The sequence below is a fragment of the Temnothorax nylanderi genome, unplaced genomic scaffold (genome assembly GCF_030848795.1).
Source record: "Temnothorax nylanderi isolate EJ_2023f unplaced genomic scaffold, tnyl_v1.0 TNYL_tig0056_pilon, whole genome shotgun sequence".
In the NCBI taxonomy this organism is placed as follows: Eukaryota; Metazoa; Arthropoda; class Insecta; order Hymenoptera; family Formicidae; genus Temnothorax; species Temnothorax nylanderi.
This window is the reverse complement of record NW_027249118.1, coordinates 936,808-956,424: the sequence shown is the minus strand read 5'-3', so window position 1 is coordinate 956,424 and position 19,617 is coordinate 936,808. Positions and strand designations below refer to the sequence as shown.

The 19,617-nt window shown below is 30.6% G+C and overlaps 1 protein-coding gene across 1 annotated transcript in view; it reads right to left on the bottom strand.

Moving 5' to 3' along the window:
- Positions 1-4,564: 4,564 nt before the first annotated feature.
- Positions 4,565-19,617, bottom strand: part of LOC139773039 (uncharacterized) — a 291,846-nt gene continuing 276,793 nt past the window's right edge. The window contains exons 8-14 of the mRNA XM_071707226.1: positions 18,045-18,161; positions 17,805-17,918; positions 17,478-17,621; positions 12,635-12,837; positions 11,478-11,629; positions 11,324-11,396; positions 4,565-10,081 (exon numbers count right to left, since the gene is read on the bottom strand). Coding sequence (XP_071563327.1) covers positions 10,060-10,081; positions 11,324-11,396; positions 11,478-11,629; positions 12,635-12,837; positions 17,478-17,621; positions 17,805-17,918; positions 18,045-18,161 — 825 coding nt within the window. The 3' untranslated portion in view covers positions 4,565-10,059. The remainder of the gene's footprint in view (positions 10,082-11,323; positions 11,397-11,477; positions 11,630-12,634; positions 12,838-17,477; positions 17,622-17,804; positions 17,919-18,044; positions 18,162-19,617) is intronic.

Sequence of the window (19,617 nt, the reverse complement as noted above, 5' to 3'; positions counted from 1 at the left end):
ACAAAAATTTATTCTTTACGTTTTTTTGTACTTTTAAGTATCCTACATTTTCAAAAAATGTGCCGAATAGCTAAGAGATTTTCTTCATGGTGGCCACTATGGTTTTACGGGGCAAAATGTACAAAAAATTGTGAAATTGCTTAATTTCAGTAAAAATCAAGGAAAAAAATTAAAAATAACGTTGGGTGGACGTTAAAAAACTGTTTTCAATTACGCTGACAATACATTGAGAATGAGTAAGTGTCAGCATAAGCTAGAAAGACTTTTTTTTATAAGAAATTAATGTTTTGTGTTTTCGAAATTTGAAAAAGTACCGCCGGCATTAGCGTTACCCAAAGCGTACCAGGAGGAGGTTGCCAGGTCGGATTTACGCTTTGTTATGCGTGCGTGTGCGCGCGTGTGTGTATGTGTGTCATTCAGCTGAAACTCCGCAACTCGTCACTTTCGCAGTATTTTATGACTCCAAACTCATTCATGACTGTGTGCGTGCGTGCGTGCGCGTGCGCGCGCATAACAAAGCGTAAATCCGACCAGCAACCTCCTCGTGGTACGCTTTGGATAACGCTAATGCCGATGGTATTTTTTCAAATTTCGAAAACACAAAACATTAATTTCTTATAAAAAAAAGTCTTTCTAGCTTATGCTGACACTTACTCATCTTCAATGTATTGTCAGCGTAATTGAAAACAGTTTTTTAACGTCCGCCCAACGTTATTTTTAATTTTTTCCTTGATTTTTACTGAAATTAAGCAATTTCACAATTTTTTGTACGTTTTGCCCCGTAAAACCATAGTGGCCACCATGAAGAAAATCTCATAGCTATTCGGCAAATTTTTTTTAAATGTAGGATACTTAAAAGTACAAAAAAACGTAAAGAATAAATTTTTGTTGTTGTTCTGCACAATTGTTTTTTGGATCTAAATACGAAAGTAAAAAATTGCAAATTTTTACGATATTTTTACTCACTTGTAATGTATCCAAAAATCTTTATGAAAAAATTGGCGATTATACCACTTGATAGAGCAAAATTTTAGCTTTAAGAATCCATTTTGCGAATTGCGGTACAATGATTTTTAACGGAGTTATGAGCAATCAAAGTCAAAATGCTCATTTCTTATTCAATCCGCGATAGCTCAGTAACAAAAAATCGTAGAAACATTTTCAAATAAAGATTTTGTAGGGAAAATTTCGAGCTTTCACACTGGAAAGTCAAAAAATTTCGCAGGATTTTTTTGGGCACGTGACAGGCCCACAAAGTGAGAAGAAAATTTCCCATTTTGTATAGCTCGTGGTTTTCTATATGTAAAAATTACCAAACTCACAGAAACTAAAAGAAAATAGTGATCTTCTGAAAGTAGAGATTTCAAGCTTTGAAACCCTTTTTTAAAACTTAAATTTCGTTTATTTTTAACGAAGATACAGCTGCTCAAATTTTGCCTAGTTTTTAAGAAAATTTAAGTGTTCCTTTAATTTTTGTGAGGAGTTTATTTTGAAGTAATATATATGAACATATCAAAAATAATTTTGATATAGAAAATGAAAAATATAACGAGACACATATTTATATCGATATAAAAGTTTATAAAGATTTGCATATATTATTCAATTATAACAACGCGATTATTCATTAATTGTAATATCTAATTATAATACCAATTGTGCGAGAAGTTTTTTTTTGGATCTCACGTCATTTATTCTGTATATATCTTATTTGATACATTTTCGAGATGCGTACCGCATGAGCAACATGCACAATTACGCATCTTCATATTTTCGCGGTCGGTTTTTGTGGTTAATTTTCACGGTCGGTTTTTGCATCAAGAAATTTTCCGTTATTTAATTTTTTAATTTTATCCACATTATAAATTTCAATTTTTCGCGGAATATAATTGAGATTAATATTCATATAACGCAAAGCAAAATTTTTCATATAGTTATATAATTACAATTCCAAATTAAAAGAACGGGTCATAAAGAAACGGTCAATCCGTATTCTTACGCACATAACTGAACTAGTGATAGATATATTTTTTATCAATGTTGTACAGTTAATTTTTATGAATTGATATTCTTTTGCAAATTAACCTCTCGGTGTGCATTTCTTGATACAATTGATGGCATCGATGCTCGCCAACTCGCATATAATCCGAACCGAACGTAATGTTATCTGTTGGTCATGATAATGATCCAACAATGGAAGATATTTTTTCCTTCCTATTGATCTGGTCGAAATGCGACCAGATTGTATATGGCCAGGAGACAAAGGTAGGTCCAATCTGGCCCGAAGAAAGAAGATTGGATACGATAAGTGGTCAACATTGACCACAATGGACCACAATGCATAAGGTAACATACACAGAGAAAAATAATTATTCTACAGCCAGGGAAAACACTTACTTATTTTATTTTATTTCTTTCAAGTAAGTTTTCTTACAACAAATAATATTTTCTTACTAATAATTTCAAATATCTTGACACAAGTCTTTGAAAAGCTAGAATATTGTTTTGAGTAAATGTAATACTTATAATGACTTTATGGTAGATTTGCGGATACTTAATCTTATCAAATACTTAATCCGTAAATCTACCATAAAGTCATTGTAAGTATTACATTTACTCAAAACAATATTCTGATTTCAAAGACTTGTGTCAAGATATTTGAAAACCATTAGTAAGAAAATATTATTTGTTGTAAGAAAACTTACTTAAAAGAAATAATATAAAATAAGTAAGTGCTTTCCTTGGCTGTAGAATAATTAGTTTTATGTATGTACAAAATAATTTAATATATCTGTTAATTTGCCCAAAGTAGGGCTACTTTCTTTATATGTCCTCGTATACAAGTAAGGTTGGAAAAATCCCAAATAAATCCCACACAATCAAGTCCCCCAATCAGGTCTCTTATTATAAATCGCGTTGCGATATTGGATTTATATTAGATTGTAATACGGGTAGGTAGGGAAATGATAGGACCATAATACATCGGAATAAGGTAGGCACACCGGACAAAAGTTGTTAACTTGACTAAATGCATTCAACTTATAAGTACCATTTTTTAAATTGAAATATTCAAGTATTTAAATCAAATTAAATTTAATGTTAGATTTAATATGTCATATTTAATTTAAATACTTAAATATTTCAATTAAAAAAATAGTAATCAGTTGAACGCATTTAGTCAAGTTAGAACTTTTTTCTCAGTATAGGGATTTGGGTAGGCATCAGTGATATAATTACAAGGGGATATAATTCGATAGTTAAAAAATTGTAGATAAAGTAATAGTAAAAATATTTTAATATTAATATATTAATATATTAATATTAATATATTAATATATTTATAATATATTTAATAAATTTAATATATTAATAATAAATATAATTATATTTATTATTACTATATTTTTAATATTAACAACTCAAAAAATATTTTTATATTAAAAATTATTTAATATATTAAATAATACAAATTTTACAGACATTGTATTGCATCCTATTTTGTAAATATTATGTAATTAAATTGTACATTTATTGTATACATCAAATCAATATACAATTGATAATTGTACATATCAAAAATATGGAAATAATGTAATATTAATTATGTAATCGAATGCGTATAATAAGACGGAAATCATGACGTGTTTGGTGAATTTTTTAAAACTTTACTTTAAAACATTAGTAGTTTTTATTTACTAAAAGATTGTTAATAAATTCGGGAGATCTTTCAGTCAAAACATTGTATTAAAAATCACTATTATTGCAAGTATTAGGTGAGAGAAGTTGCATTATATATAACGGCAACTTCATGGATAAACACCTAATAATATAATTTATTAAATAAAAGGGTAAAAAGTTTGATGCTAATTATTTTCTTTGAGTCTCGCAAAATATAATATAGTATGCCAATGATTAACATTCTTGATTGACAGACATAGATAATAAATTTATTAACGATCTTTTTGATCCTAGTGTTGCTCACATAAATAAAATAAAATAAAATAAATTTTGAAATTGTAATTCAATAATATAATTAATAAGAAATGTTAATAATTACATATTTTAATTGAGAGAATTTTGTGTTATTGTACGCATATCGAATGTTGCACATGTAATTTTATATCGAAAAAAGAAATATTGTAAATAATTTTATTGTATGTTATATTTTTAATTTTATAATGTAACTCTTTTATAATGTTGTATATGTTATATAATGTTGTAAAATAAATTGTAGGAGAAATAAAATAAATAATAAAAATATAAAAAAAAATATATTGTAAATAAAAGAGGACCGCCGATTGGAATCGGCGGGGGTGGTGGTGGGCCTCTATAGGTTGATCTGTTTTTATCGGATGTAATCAGATAAAAACAGGTCTCATATGTCAGAGGATATTTAAAATTTAAAATTTTAAATTTTAATGTATATATATGTATAAAGGATTTAAGGGGTGTAATAGTAACAGTATAATATTAAAGCTAAATAGCGCGCGCGTAGCGCGCGTCTGTGATTGTGATATCTAGTCTGTCATAAAATATAGAAATAACAATAAAATAGTCCAAGTAATTCTGTTAATTTCCAGTTTATTTCGTAAGACATCTTCGTTTCCTACAGTAATTGTAATTGTTGATTTTCTGTGACTTTTACATGATTGAGCCTATTTTATGTACAATAGTCCCAATATATTTAATCCGAGGTGACTCAGTCCAAGGTGACAATTCAACGGATGGCATTTATACAAATTGAATGGAAGATATATATAGCTGCGAAAAAAAAGATATGTTTTCAATGTAAACTTATATAGCTGTATATAGTGAATAACATTACGCTATTTTATGATTGATTTATCATCAGAGTAGATCAGACAAAAACTAAAATTGTTCGCTTATTAAATTATTTCTTACAACATTGATTTTCTTAAAAGGCATATGAATATAAAACCAAGGAGAACATTATAATTAGTATATAAAATATCACGATATCAAGAAACAATATATCGATTTTTTATATAAAGTTTGGAAAGATTATCTTATACTTTAGCACGAAGATTGTACCGAAAGTCATGATCGCTATAATTTGCAAAAATCTAAGAATTTACAAGCAGAGAAGACATATACATATTAAACAGTTCTAAGAATATTTCTCTATTCTTCTGCAAAATCTCTAGCTAGATTAATATGTTTTGCCAAAGTTCTCAGAAAAAATTTAAGGATGCCTTATAGCGATAAAAGTTTGTTTCAGCTTTTTGCTTAAAATGTCGTATTGGATTTTTGATACTAACAAAATTTATGCTAGAAGATTTATATGCATCAATAATCATCATTTTCGGTGCAATCTTTGTAGAACTGAAAGTCCAACTTTCATATTTAGCGTATGTTATATCGATTTATGTTATAGCGTATATCATATCGATTTTTGTTGTGTTTTCAAACGTTTGCGAATAAAAAGAAGTTTATAAATTATATTAGGTACATGATTGTTATAATTTTTTCTTGGCAAGAAATTAATAATCTTAAATAACAATCTTGTAAATAAGATTTGCCGTTTAAAATTTGCCATAATACCATTTTTCAGTGCGTATGCAGAAAAAAAAATTAGAGATATATTAAATACATCAATTATATTTGCTATGAGATAATGAACAAAAGGTGAATTGTTCATAGAATTCTAAAAGGAGATATCCTACCTGCCGTATGTTGCAATTACGACTTTATATCACTTAAGACTTAAGGGAATGTCGATCAAAAATATGCGCGCTTAATATGGAAATTAATATTAAATCTAACTTGTGAATTTGCTTAATTTAGGCATAAAATGGCCCGAATCTGTGTCGCTGGGAAATATGTCATAATGATTTATCACAATAATATATCTAATAATAAAATTATAAAACGTTATAATAAATATAAAATGTGTTTTCCAAAATATTTGGATAATAACATAATAGTTTCTTTAGCACATTACGCAATAGAGAAAAGACTATAGAAGATTGTGTACAGCGCACTTGCAATGGGCATTTTGATAGAATTGGAAGTCGCGAGATAATTTTTATAAATAATTTTTATAAATAATTTAAATTTAAAAAATATTGTTAAATGGTCCGTCCTTTTAATGACACAAATTCAGTTCAAACTAACGATCTAATGACTAGATATTAAGCAAAAGTTATCGTCGTTTCCCCATAAATTGAGAATGAACGTACATGTATACTTTAAGGTGACATTAGGCAATTTTGGATTGACCAATTCGTAATTATGATCGTTGATATTAATCATAAATCTCGACGCGAAACAGATCCGTTTTCGCTTTCGCTGCGTTGACTCCTAAATTCGGTTACGACCTATAGTTTAAATCTAAGTAACGTACAGATACGCATATAATTGTATATACACACATGATCCTCTTTTTATGTACAGTATCGTTAACTACAGAATGTCATCAATGTCGTCGAACGCGAGGAGAAAAGTAGTGATAAAAGATTATAGAAGGTCGAAATAGTGATAATAAATACAGCATTAATAATTGGAAAATGTTTTGCTTGATTATAGAAACAGTTCTGTATCGTTCTGTCACATCGTATGTTCACATCGACATTCTTAATTGGCGAATATACTGCGAACATATCGTGTCTGTTACAAAAATCGTACAAAATAGCGTGATAGAAAATTCATCGAGGATATGACCCTATTTAAGAGACGAAAAATGAATGGGGCTGAATTCGAGTATATTAACAAAGATTGAACGGATAGGAATTTATGAACACGAATGACGATCATAGAATTGCCATATAACGCTATAAATATTGACAATGTAACACGCACGCCGCTTAAGATGGTACAGTATACTTAGTCTTACCGTTAATAATTGATTTACGATAACGTGCATGTGTAATCGTCGAGTTGGTATACTTATGGAAAATTGCCACGAGCTTGCAGCGCAACCAGATCTCGTTTGAATATTCGTGAATTATTAATAATTGAATTATTAATAATTGAATAATATTGGACGAAGACAGTCAAATATTTATAAAATGGCAAGTAAACAGTGACGGATTTTACGGATTGGTCACTTGTAAATTTGTAAAAATGTTAAAAAAGATGTTGTCAATAACAACAAGTTTTCGGCGCATGTTCGCGTATTACTTTTTTTTATCTAAATCTATATTATCATATTAATATACATATTATCTATAAAAAGTTTTAAAAACATTTCTTGATGAAAAGCGTACGTTTAAGTTTACATACGGCAAGGGTATTCAATAATAAAAATGACTCAATAAGTCAAGTTATTGATAATAAATACATATATAAAATGTATAATAAAAACATTGATTGGGGAAAACGTATATGGATAAAATGGATAATTGCACTTCATGAATAACTCGTGGTATGAGTTAATTAATTATCTTAATAATATATCGAGATGAGTATTCTTTACGATGATCTGATTTGCGCAGAGCTCGTATAATTTGTCATTTCGATCAATAAATGATACTTTCTTTGTTACGCGATCTGTCTGTACACTTTGTCCTAACAATAAGTGCATTTCGTATCTGCTTGTCATTTTCTACTTCATGTGCCGCGAGAGAAAAACGCAATTAAAATACGAATTTTGTAAGAATATACGTGACTTGAAAAAGAGCAATATAAAAAAGAAAATTAAAATTATCTCGAGCTGAGCGATAATGTACATTTGCATGAAAAATGCAACGGAAAGTATTCTTGTCAATGAGAGAACGACTGACTATTTTTATTAGTATTGATTATTTTATTGATCTTGAGAATAAATGAGAGCGGATATGGAATTCTTATTAAAGAGACCAAATAGGAATAAACGAAATACAAAAAAGCAACGAAAAAATCCGAAGATCTTATTTCGTCACGTGTTATCGTTGCGAAAAATCGTGAAATGAGATCGTGGTTTGGAATACATTCCGATTTGAATGCAATTTTTCTCTCAGGCTGCGAAGTCTTGACTCAGTGAATGAAATTCAAAACAGTCCGTTTTGTTTCTCTTCTTCGATCGTGTCATCGCAATTTCCCGGTATTTCGTCATGCCATATATAGGCAATGTTTACGTACCCAGGAGAAACGAACTCTTGGTCCCTATATAACTGTTCGGAAACACATGTTTTCTTTTTTCGAATTTATCTGAGCAAATATTTGTCTAAACATAAAAAGAAATAAAACTTATTATGGCATATTATAATAGAACCGTGATCTCTGTCGATTAGTATAAAGATCATTAAAAATTATGAATTTATATAATTATGAATATTACGGGTTAATGGGAGAAGTATATAATCTCGCGACAAACAGCGACGCACGGGTTAAGAACACATCTGTGACATTCAATATTCCATTATTTTATCTGATAATATTTCATAGTTTGTGAATTTTGCATTCAATACATTTCCGCTATGTTTGATCAAAGGCACGGCATGCTACATGTACATTTATTAATCACGTTAATTAATGCCGAACCCAATTCGTTCTGCGAAAAGCCAACTTTGTCAATTTTTGACAATAATAATTTGATTTTTGTGGCATTCAGATGTGCTTTGAGACATCCGTGAACATATTTCATGGCTAAATTTATAATTTCTTATAATTAGTCATTTATGAATTAAATTGTATTAATAAATACTGAGGGAAAGTAAACGCCCATTTTCGTAAATCTGCGTAATATATACCTACGTATAGCACGTTATAATCCGCAAGAATAATTTATGACCACAATATGTTAAGTGTTTTCAGCATGTTTCTTATTTGCAGCCAAATTTTATGAAGAAGCATACGAGATTATTTCAATCGTTATATCGTGCGTAGCTCCATATTTGGACAATTTTTCACAGATCATACTCACGTGCGTCACAGGAAAAACGAAAAAAGCGATTATTGTTTACTTTATAGAATTAATATATCAAATACATGAAACCCGAGTTTCACGGTTGAGCCGTGTCATTTTGCCGAAATTTTCGACTTTTTTTATTTTCCTCGCCTCGATTGACCATCTTCGCGATTAATTCTCCATCCTCTTAAGTACGTGCATGACGATCCTTACGATATATCTTTCGAATTTATCGCGCAGGCTTACTCTACAGGAACGACCCTATCTTTCACATCTAGGAGTCTGTCAGCGTATATCAAAAGGACTATGTACAAAAAGTTGAACGCGCCGATCGCATCTCTTTCGAGCGGATCCGAGAATTTCCGGGTCATATCCGGAATTGTTCGGAAATATAAAGAGAGTCGTGATTCGGTTTCCACTCGAGGGAAAAGATATCGGCGAGTTAAAGGCTTAGGAACTATACTTACGGCTACGCGACATTGTCGAGCGAATTTCATAGTCGTCCTTAACTCTATATATGCGCCATATTAACTATGAAGACTTTTGGTCATTAAGATGATCGAAGTTTCAAATTCGATGTTTTCAATCCATGAATATTCATCTTAATCGATCGATCAGTACAATCTCATTTATTGACAATTTTAGCATTTTAATATTGATTGTCATCTAGATGCTATCAATTGATTAGCACATCTTGTTGACTGTAAATTTTTAATAAAATTAATCACGGTTGTACTGCATAAACAATGTTTTTTCATCGATAATCCGTTTCAGTAATCCGACATTTCCAAACGAAATAGGTTGACTATTAAAATCAGCATCAAGAGTGTAATATTTTCCAATTAACTTTCTTTCTTTCCCTTTCTCCTCTTTCTTTTCTCTTTCTCAAATATGACATAATAAAAAGAACGTAATAGAAAAGTTAATGATCGATTAGATAATATTCTTGATAATGCCAAATTGTCGTTGGGAGTTGTTTTTGACGATACATAAATTCGCAAGACAGAAGTACCTAATTTCACGTAAGTTGCCCCAGTAATACTTTAGTCCGCTGTTGCTTTTCCTCACTTATTCTTCATTTTCTTCTCGCATTATCTTTGCGCATAAACTAGCTACGATTACGAATATATTAATATTTATAATTGTATCTTCATATATATTTAATCATATCAATATCGTTCCCATTCAGCATGTTTCGGCATAGCTCGCTTTCACTGGGCATTCATCTCAGACCTTTAACATATAATTGTAGAAAAATCATTATTTCTTGCTCATATATAATACGTGTGCGAGTTTTTCAAAATTGTTTTGCAATTAAATATATGTTATAAATATAACTGTTATATAATTTCTGTAGATTTATTCTGTCACATGGTAATATAATTCTATTAAATTAACTTATTGTGGAATTAAATACAATATGTATGAAATATCATTGTTTCAAGTTCTGGAATTATACATTGTATTAAGGAGGTATTCTTGTCCAGAGTGCAGTTTTGGAGGTGATTTTTTTTTAGATATAGAATAAATTTAAAATTGTTCAAGTTTTCTTTCTAAAATTTTGTACACATATTTATAGTTGCTTTAAAAACATGTATCAATTTTTTTAGAAAAAATTCAACATGAATTTTGTACGCTCGGGTACAAAGGCGCGTGGAAAAAAAACCCCTGATTGGCAACCAGTGTTGCGGACGTTGTATGTATGAGAAAAAAGCAAACATATTCTTAATCTGTATGAGTGTTGTAAGAGTTGGTAGCAGATTCGGCCAGAAAAAAATTTTTTTTGCAAAATGGCGACATGCTAAATGTTGATTGTCGATTTTTCCTACGTCATTTTCCCCTTCAGCGAGTTATAAAAAAAGAAAGAAAAATTATTTTGACCCAATTCTGCTACCAACCCTCATACAGATTAAGAATGTTTTTTTTTTCAGATACATACATACAACGTCTGCAACACTGGTTGCCAATCAGGAGTTTTTCCGCGCACCATTGTGCCCGAGCGTGCAAAACCACACGTTAAAATTTTTTTCTACAAAATTTATACATATTTTTGAACCAACAATAAATATGTGTAAAAAATTTCAGAAAGAAAACTTGACCCAATTTGAAATTTATTCTATCCTAAAAAATCACTTCCAAAACAGCACTCTAGACAAGAATATCCCCTTAAAACAAGCTCTTGATGATACATATTGATGTTGTCTAGAGAAAGTCGATAAAATTTTATTACATTAGATTAGACAGCGAAAATTTAATTTTACTAAAATAGATTATAACAAAATTTTGCTGACTAATAGTTTCTCAATAACAATCTTCGCGCGCGCGCGCGCATACACACGTACGCACACACGCACGCACGCACGCACGCACGCACGCACGCACGCACGCACGCACGCACACATTTATTTCAAAAAAATAATAACCATTATATTATAGCAAGAATATTACGTCTCAATAATGTGATGCAATACTCACTTTAAAGCTTTATAACGTTCCTTCTCCGGATTGTTATCGGGCGGCTCGCATTCGAAAGATGCTAATGCAAGTGCTGTAAAGAAAATAAATATTTAAAATCGAACAATTTCGTGTCTTTATATTTTCACTACGGAATAGAATGGATATCGCTTACTATTTTCCGTAAGTACGGGGCTCGCTTGGAGGAAGGCAATAACGCGCGGATTTTTCTCGAATGGACAGGCAACTTGTTTCCACGCGATAAATTCAGTCACCTGTTTCGCTAGTTGCCAGAACTTTTCGAAGTTAATGTGACCGTTTGGCAGTCTGAAACGCATAATTGATCTTAAGCATCAGGAAATTATAATTAATTCTATGATACAAATTAATTATAATTTACATATTCTAAATAATTAGTTCGTCGAGTTTAAATACACGTTGTATTTAACACACTGAATCGATAATCTTGATCTCTAACGATGCCAAAGTTTTTACTGATAGATGCATTCTGAAATGTATTGTCAGTACTGGAAAACTATAATTTACGCTACATATAGATATAGATTTTCAGTATTGTCGGAATACACCAAATTTTTAGTTCTAGATGGATATACATATTCAGGATGTTCAGCATAACAGTTCGCATGATTTTTGAAATACTTGTGACAGTTCAAGAAAAAGATTGTAAAGAAAATATTTATCTATTTCATACAAGCTACAACATGTGGTCTAAAAAAATTGAAAATCTTTTTTAATAAAAAACTCGCTTTGATTTGTTAAAATAGTACTCTATAATATATATATATATATATATATATAATTTTTTTCATAATATTATAAGGGACATTAAAACAAATTTAATGCATTTGAGAAATGCCACTTTTATTAATACTTAATGTCAAGGTTGCATTACTTAAAATAGCAATATTTATTCTATTATTATTTAACCTCTTATTATAGAAATATAAACATTATAAACCTTGAACATTGTTTGAAAACAATTTTTGCGTTATGGACACATAATGTTAACGTAAAAGATTATCAGTATTTTCCAAATTTTTTTCCGAAATGGATATTTTTAAATATCACCATTTTTAACTAATACGATTTTTTTCATAATGTTGTTGAGAATATTATTAAAACAGACTCAACACAATGCGACAATGCCATTTTTATTTACAATAATAAAGAAAAATTATAACCTATGTAAGCAAATGTTCAAACTATATGTCTTCTTCTGCAATAAAGAGTTTCTACTCTTTTCAATGGATTATATTATAAAATTATATAAATAGATCGTATCGATCGTATCGTACGTATGATATTACTTACTTGTTACTGCAACCCTCATTGAGGAAATATAGGTCCTTGACGAGAAGGCTAAAGAAGGGCACTACAATTCGCTGGCGTTCATCTGTAGCGCCAGCACTACGCCACATTGCAGCCTTCAACGTGCTACGATAGCTACTGAAATTGCTGCTTGGGTCCATTTGATGCTCCAAAATTGAAAACTTGGCAGATTGTATCTTTGACCACTGAAAGTTACAAAAATACATCCTATATCGTAGATTGATTTATAAAATAAAAAATTAAAATTGTATAAAATTGTCTGTTAGAATTGTACAAAAATAGTCATATAGAGATAGATTCGAATAAAATAAAAATTTCATATTTCCTAATATATGTATGTTATTTCATGTTTATAAAGTTCCGATAAATATGAAAAAGTAAAAAAGAAATTATAAATTATAAGCTGTATTATATACATGAACAATCTTTGTAGTAGTATAGAGAAGTATAAAGAGAGTGAGGAAGTTTATGTATGCATGGAAAGCACATTTTTAGCATTTAAATTGCATTAAATTATATTAATTATTATCCTATTATTGTCGTCTCGTATCCCACACAGCATGCATATCAAAAAGACGTCCAGAAGATATTCCGAAGATATATTTAGGCGATAGGATATCTTCTGAACGTCTTTTTGATATGCTTGCTGTGTGGGATCACATTGTTGTCTGTAGTATTTTTAAGTCTATAATAATCTTAATTATTTTATATAAATTTATAAAAGATAACATTCAGAGGTCCTAATTGACGTCTAATTGACTCTTTTTTTTTTTCAAAACCTTTTGATAATTGTTTTTAATTTCTTTACTTTTCATTTCTTTTTTCTTTCGGTTTTTCGGTTTTCAAAATATTACGATATATAAATTATATCTCGATTTAAGCTTTTCGTGCATTCGTTTTTAATCAAGAATAAAAATTTTTTAAATATAAAAATCTATCTTTAGTTACATTTCTTCTTTTAAAATGCATGTTTTTGAAATGCATAAAAATTACTGTAGATTATTCATTCTATAAATAATTTTCTATCTTGCACAAAATCTTGTTTTGTCTGCCGAGACTTTGACTTTTGATCCTGTCTCACAGATAGACTTGATCTCCAGAGACTTCCTCTCGCCCGTCGTGAGAGCCATTTTTCTTGGCCCGACTTGATTCGACTCCACCGGAAACGCTCGTCTAGAGCAAAAACAGTAGCAATCGGGGACTCCTGACAGATCCGGTAAATTGAAACTGGTTACGTCGGAAAGGATGTCGGAATACTATCGCATGAAAGGAATAGAATCTATTTTCCAGAAAAAGATCAGTGAAATAATAGGAATAACAGGACACTGGGGAGTTACAAGTAATAAGGAATTTGTTTCTCGAAAAAGCTTTTTTCAAAATGTAGTAAGTGAAAATCTGAAGATCGCAAAATTTGATTAATTTATAAATTGTAAGGAAGAACGTATTATTGTGTTGAGATCAGTTAATTGCTGACGATTTAGGCCCAGTTTCACAAGTGTCGGTTAACTTTTAATCTTAGATTAACTCACTCTTCGTCTCTTTCTAAGGGGGACGTTAGAAGGAGACGAAGAGTGAGTTAATCTAAGATTAAACGTTAACCGACACTTGTGAAACTGGGCCTTAATTGCCTTAGAACATATCATGGTTGCTCTTGCAATAGCCTCGTAAATTGGAGCTCCAGTGCTCCAGTCACGCGTTAGCACAAAAGTAGGGAACGTTAAATTTTCATTAACGAAAATTACCGAACAAATCCTCTACACTACTGACATGTTCTTTAGACTTTATTATAATTTTAATAATTATTTTGCGCATTTTCTATATAAATCAGTCGGTTCGGTTAAATGAACTGAATTGTATATAGGCGCTCAAATTAAACATTAGTTTGTGTGTGGCGTGTGCGTGCGTGCGTGTGTGTGCGCGCATATGCGAGAGAGAGAGAGAGGGGGGGGAGGGTAAGGAAACGGAGAGAAGTGGAGAGGAGGAAATGAGGAGGAAAGGAAGAAGGGAAAGGTTGGTTAAACTTGTAATTGAAAACGACGAAAAAACTTTCCATGGTCCGATATTTCTCGTGATTCGATTTGCGGTACGATTGTATTACTAAAAAAAAAGAGGAAGCGCATATTTCTTGCTATAATTTTCTTGCTATGCAGCAATTGGCCAATTTCTATTCTGATTCCAAATAAAAAATAAATATAGTAAGAAATATATGTATAATAAAAGTACATTAAATATTATTATAAAGATATATATTATGTAAATATTTTATGTTATTATATAAATAGAGTGTATCTAAAGCTATTAAAACTGTTACATTTACCTTGAATTACAGATTTTTAGATTGATTCTGTGGTCAATTTTTAGATTAATTATAATTCAGCATTGAATAAATACTTTAACTCTTAACTCAATTTTTTCTTAATTTTTAATTTAAAATTTTGTACAAAATTTAATTTTTTACATATCATAGAAATATTTATTTTTGTGATATTTTTATACTTAATATTTGTTAAAATTTCAAAAAGTTTGTACTCTAACTTTAAGAAATGCAAGTTTTTATTACCTTGCTCCACTACTGGTAATGGATTCAAAGATATAATTCGCTAATGCGATTATTCGTATTCCAAATTATTTTCCCCTATTCACACGTGAAAGTTTTCATACGGATATATTTTGAGATAAAATTAAGAAAATACAAATTGGAATAGTAATTGTATGAATCGAACAAGTTTTTTCTCGATGCTTTCGAATGAGAAATTCCGCAAAAGATATTGGCTTCAATTATTTTTTCATTTATCACAAAATTTATTATATAAAATTCACATTGTCTTTGTTGTTCTATTTTCCCCACACATGACAAGCACGTTTATTTTCTCCGCGCGCCAGTGTCATTTCGTTTTGCATCGAAACGAGTAATATCATTTGTCTTCTATATTGGTAAGTTATAAAATTACTTTCTACGGTAAATGGATTCAAATTTGATGATATCGATGAGAAGGAATACGCGAAATTGCGATGACAGTGGCATGAATACTAATGCGAATGCAAGAAACGACATTAGTTTATGATTGTTCTTCCAATTCCAATCCAAATTTCTCTTTGCAAATTGTTATTGCGATCGAGGTTTAAAGTCAATCATTCTATGCTTTAATTAGCTTCTAATTAACTTCTCATTAGCTAGGTGATATAATGGATTATAGTAATTATATTTAATTAAAGTTTCATAATAAATAATTACATATTACTTTCGTATATACCGGAATACATAGTAGAATTCTGATGTACATTTTAATTCACCGCTATTAGCATAAATCACTTTTAAATCATGATAAATTATCTTTCAATAAATCATGAATATCACGCAAAAATGATACTCGCAAATATTAAATATATTATTCCTATACTATTATTATTTAAAACTATTACATTATTTTCTTCCCTTTTATAAATCTCATTAAATTATTATTTAAATTGAATAATGTTTTTCATTTATTTTAGGATTTTGAAAAATTTCAACCTGTGTGTTTGTTCAGATTAATGTGAATATCAGACATATCTTTTCTTATAATTTTCTATAATAAATTTCTTATTATGGAATCACTGAGTTATTAAAGATTTAATTTCTTCTCGTGAAGCAACGTACATTACCCCATTATTGAGATAAATATTAAATATATGGAAGCTTTCGGAAGCGCTGTCCGAGAGAGCGTTCCGCCGGGAGCTGGACGACTGGATTAAAGGAATTCCTGGATGGAGTGCATCCACGTGGAAATTGAGAATACGTAATAGCGTGAGTTCTCCCCCGTGGATGTGTGGAACGCTGGTCGAGCAATTAGCTAATTCCCAACGAGACGAAAGGAATGGTAGTGGCGCGAGGACAACGTTGCCGAGCAACGCCGTTTGACTTGAAACTTTTTAATTACGCGAATCGCGAGCCACATTTCGTGTCTTTTCTGCGGCGTCACGGTCAACCGCGATAGGAAAAATTCAATTCAAGCTAATTCGATTGCTCTGCCTTCGCTTTCTCTTCGTCAATTGCCTACTAACGTCTTCTTCCGTCCGTAGTGCATTGGATGCAACTTCGTACAACTAATTTTTACTAATGTGAATTGTATGAAAATTAAATTAAATTATCATTCAAAAACTAAAATATCAAAAACTTTAGTGGATTATACGTGCAAAAGTACGACAAAATCGTTCTTGATAGCTTTTTTCTTTGCGGAGAAACAGCAAAAATTTATTTCTCGGCCGCGTTTGCGGTTACATTCGCAATGTTGACACATGTCGTCACAGCTCACAGCACCCTACTCTCGATTTACAAAGATTACAGGCCGTTTATATCACGGACGTGCAATACCCTCCCTCTTCCCTTGCCATTCTTCTCAACATTGCATTCTATAATGCAAAAAATGCATTCGAAGCTAACCATTTTGCGAATATTCGCACTTTTCAAAAACGCTCTTGCTGGCGTAATTGAAAAATAGGGAAATATAGATATATATATGCATTGTCCCAAATATCTCCGTGCGAATAAAATGTATAGATGTCGGTTTCAATTTTCCGGACGCAATTTTCGCGGGACTCGTTGCTCCAAGATTTTAATAAAATTTGTGGAGCAATTATGTCGATTCAATGTATGTTGACCGTAGAAAATATTTATAATGTTAAAGATAAAACGTACATAGCATTATAATATATCTTTATAATATTTTTTTATATGCAGTTTAATAGAAATATAAGACATCCTAAATGTGTATTCTCTTTTAATATTCAAAACAAGCATAAATATTATTATCAATTAAACAAAAATTCATGTGTTCTCTCTTACCGTCTTCTTCAAGCGAGATATCGGGGACATGTTGAGGCCAGCAATGATCGCCATTAAAGAATTGAAGTTGCCAATATTAAAACATTCTCGAGCAGTCTCGATCCAATATTCGACGACACGAACGCGTTGCTTTTTCTTCGCATGCTGAAAAAGTAGGGAGAAACTTTTGGTTATATGGAATGTCTAACATCTAACATAGGTATTCGCCAATATTTTGAGAAAAAAATATATTTTTATCTTTTACGAAGGAATTTTGATTAAGCAACAAGAATTATGCACAAAAAATTGCAAAAAAATTTTAATATGCGTTAAAGCGATAATACTTACTTTGCAAACTTCTGTCGCTACGAAGTAGCTCAATCTATTAAACCATTGAACGTACGATTCAAGATTCCGAGTTTTCTTCATATCTTTGAAAGACGTTTCTAAATGCGGCGATTCCTGACAGAATAATGAAAATAATAGCGTTTAATATAATTTACGATACAATTATAAAATTGTCATAAAAATATATATAAAATAATTCAAGTGTGAGGTAAGGTGCAATTATGTCTAAAAATAACTCACTTTGGCGAAAGCCTGCACAAATTCCTCGGGTCCGATGTAAGAGAGTCTTTCAAGTTCTACATGAGTCAATTGTTGTGCCAGTACAGTGGCTGATGGACAGAGTTCAGTAATATCCACCTAAATGATAAAATAATAATTTTATATTGGTATGTTCAAAATAATATTTCTAGATAATGTCATATCGAAGACAATATATTAATTTGCAAAATTTTCATAAAACGAATATTGTAGAAAAACATCCAACTTAAAGTATCTAAATTAAATGTTTTTCCGTAACGTTTTATTCATTATTTAGATTATGGGTTTTATATTAGCCTTAAAATTAATCGATTCAATCCAATCAATCCATGAATTTACATAAGAAATCATAGCTTCAAATCGTAATACACAAACATGCTTACATAAAGAAATTTATTGTTTCTAAATTCTAAATTTTGCTCTCATCGAGAGAAAATACAGTAAGATTACAAAGAGAAATGATAGGACGAATTATTACGCGCGAAAAGGAAAACTGTTAAAACACTATTGGTCTGAGTACTCGATGGTACCTAACAAATAAGCATTTACATACACCGTTTGTCGTATTGCTATTGACTTGTATACTTTCCCTGTTTTAATAAGATTTCAATCTTTCAGAGCTTTGATTTCTTTATTCTTTGTTCGTTTTATTCTATTTGATTTATTTATTTACTTTAATTATTGCAACATTTCAAAGAACAATACCAGGGGGAGAAAGAGAGAGAGAGAGAGGGGGGGGGGTTGCATATATTTTATTCGGGATGCATTCTTTATATTTTCAACCTCACGTCTAATTGCAAGTCTATGTATATGTAGATATGCATCCCTTGATAACTTTGGTCTGCAAGAAATGATAGATGGTGATAAATATACGTATATAGCTTTTCTGATTGCGGCAGAGAAGTAAAGACGTCGTCGAGAGGCGACGAATAAAATCACTAGGCCGCGTGATCCGTTTAGGAGGAAATGGCACTCCGAGACGGACTTCCCTCTATCGAATTATATCGCCGATCATATTATCGAAGAACCGGGTACAGAAGTGGACAGAGACTAAGAAAAAGAAGAAATTGCTTTGATGAGTAGGTATGCCCGTAAAAGAGAAAATTCAAGAATCTTCACGTGGAACTCTGCTCTGTAAAAAATATCATAATTTCAGATATCTCGAAGCAAGCAATCAAAATATGATATTTTTCTATGGATAAAGGACACTCTTAAACATAAAATGTTTTGTGTAATAGATAAAATAAATTTTTGTAATGGAGAAAAAACATGAAAGGTTATCACCAAAAAAATTACGAGATGATCAAAACTACAATGAGTTGTATTTTCTTCTTCCTAAGTCAATCATGGATTGCTGTGAAATATCATGCAAGTGTGCAGTTTCTTTTTTCTGCATGCGTAAGATTACATTGCAACATTCGCGTGATTTCTCGCATCGAGTGATTAGTAGTAAATTTTCTTAATCGTTGCTTTACCATGACGAAATTATTTCCATATAAGCCAAAAAATTCACATAAATTTGAAATAAATTGTTAATTAGAAACAATATTAATTT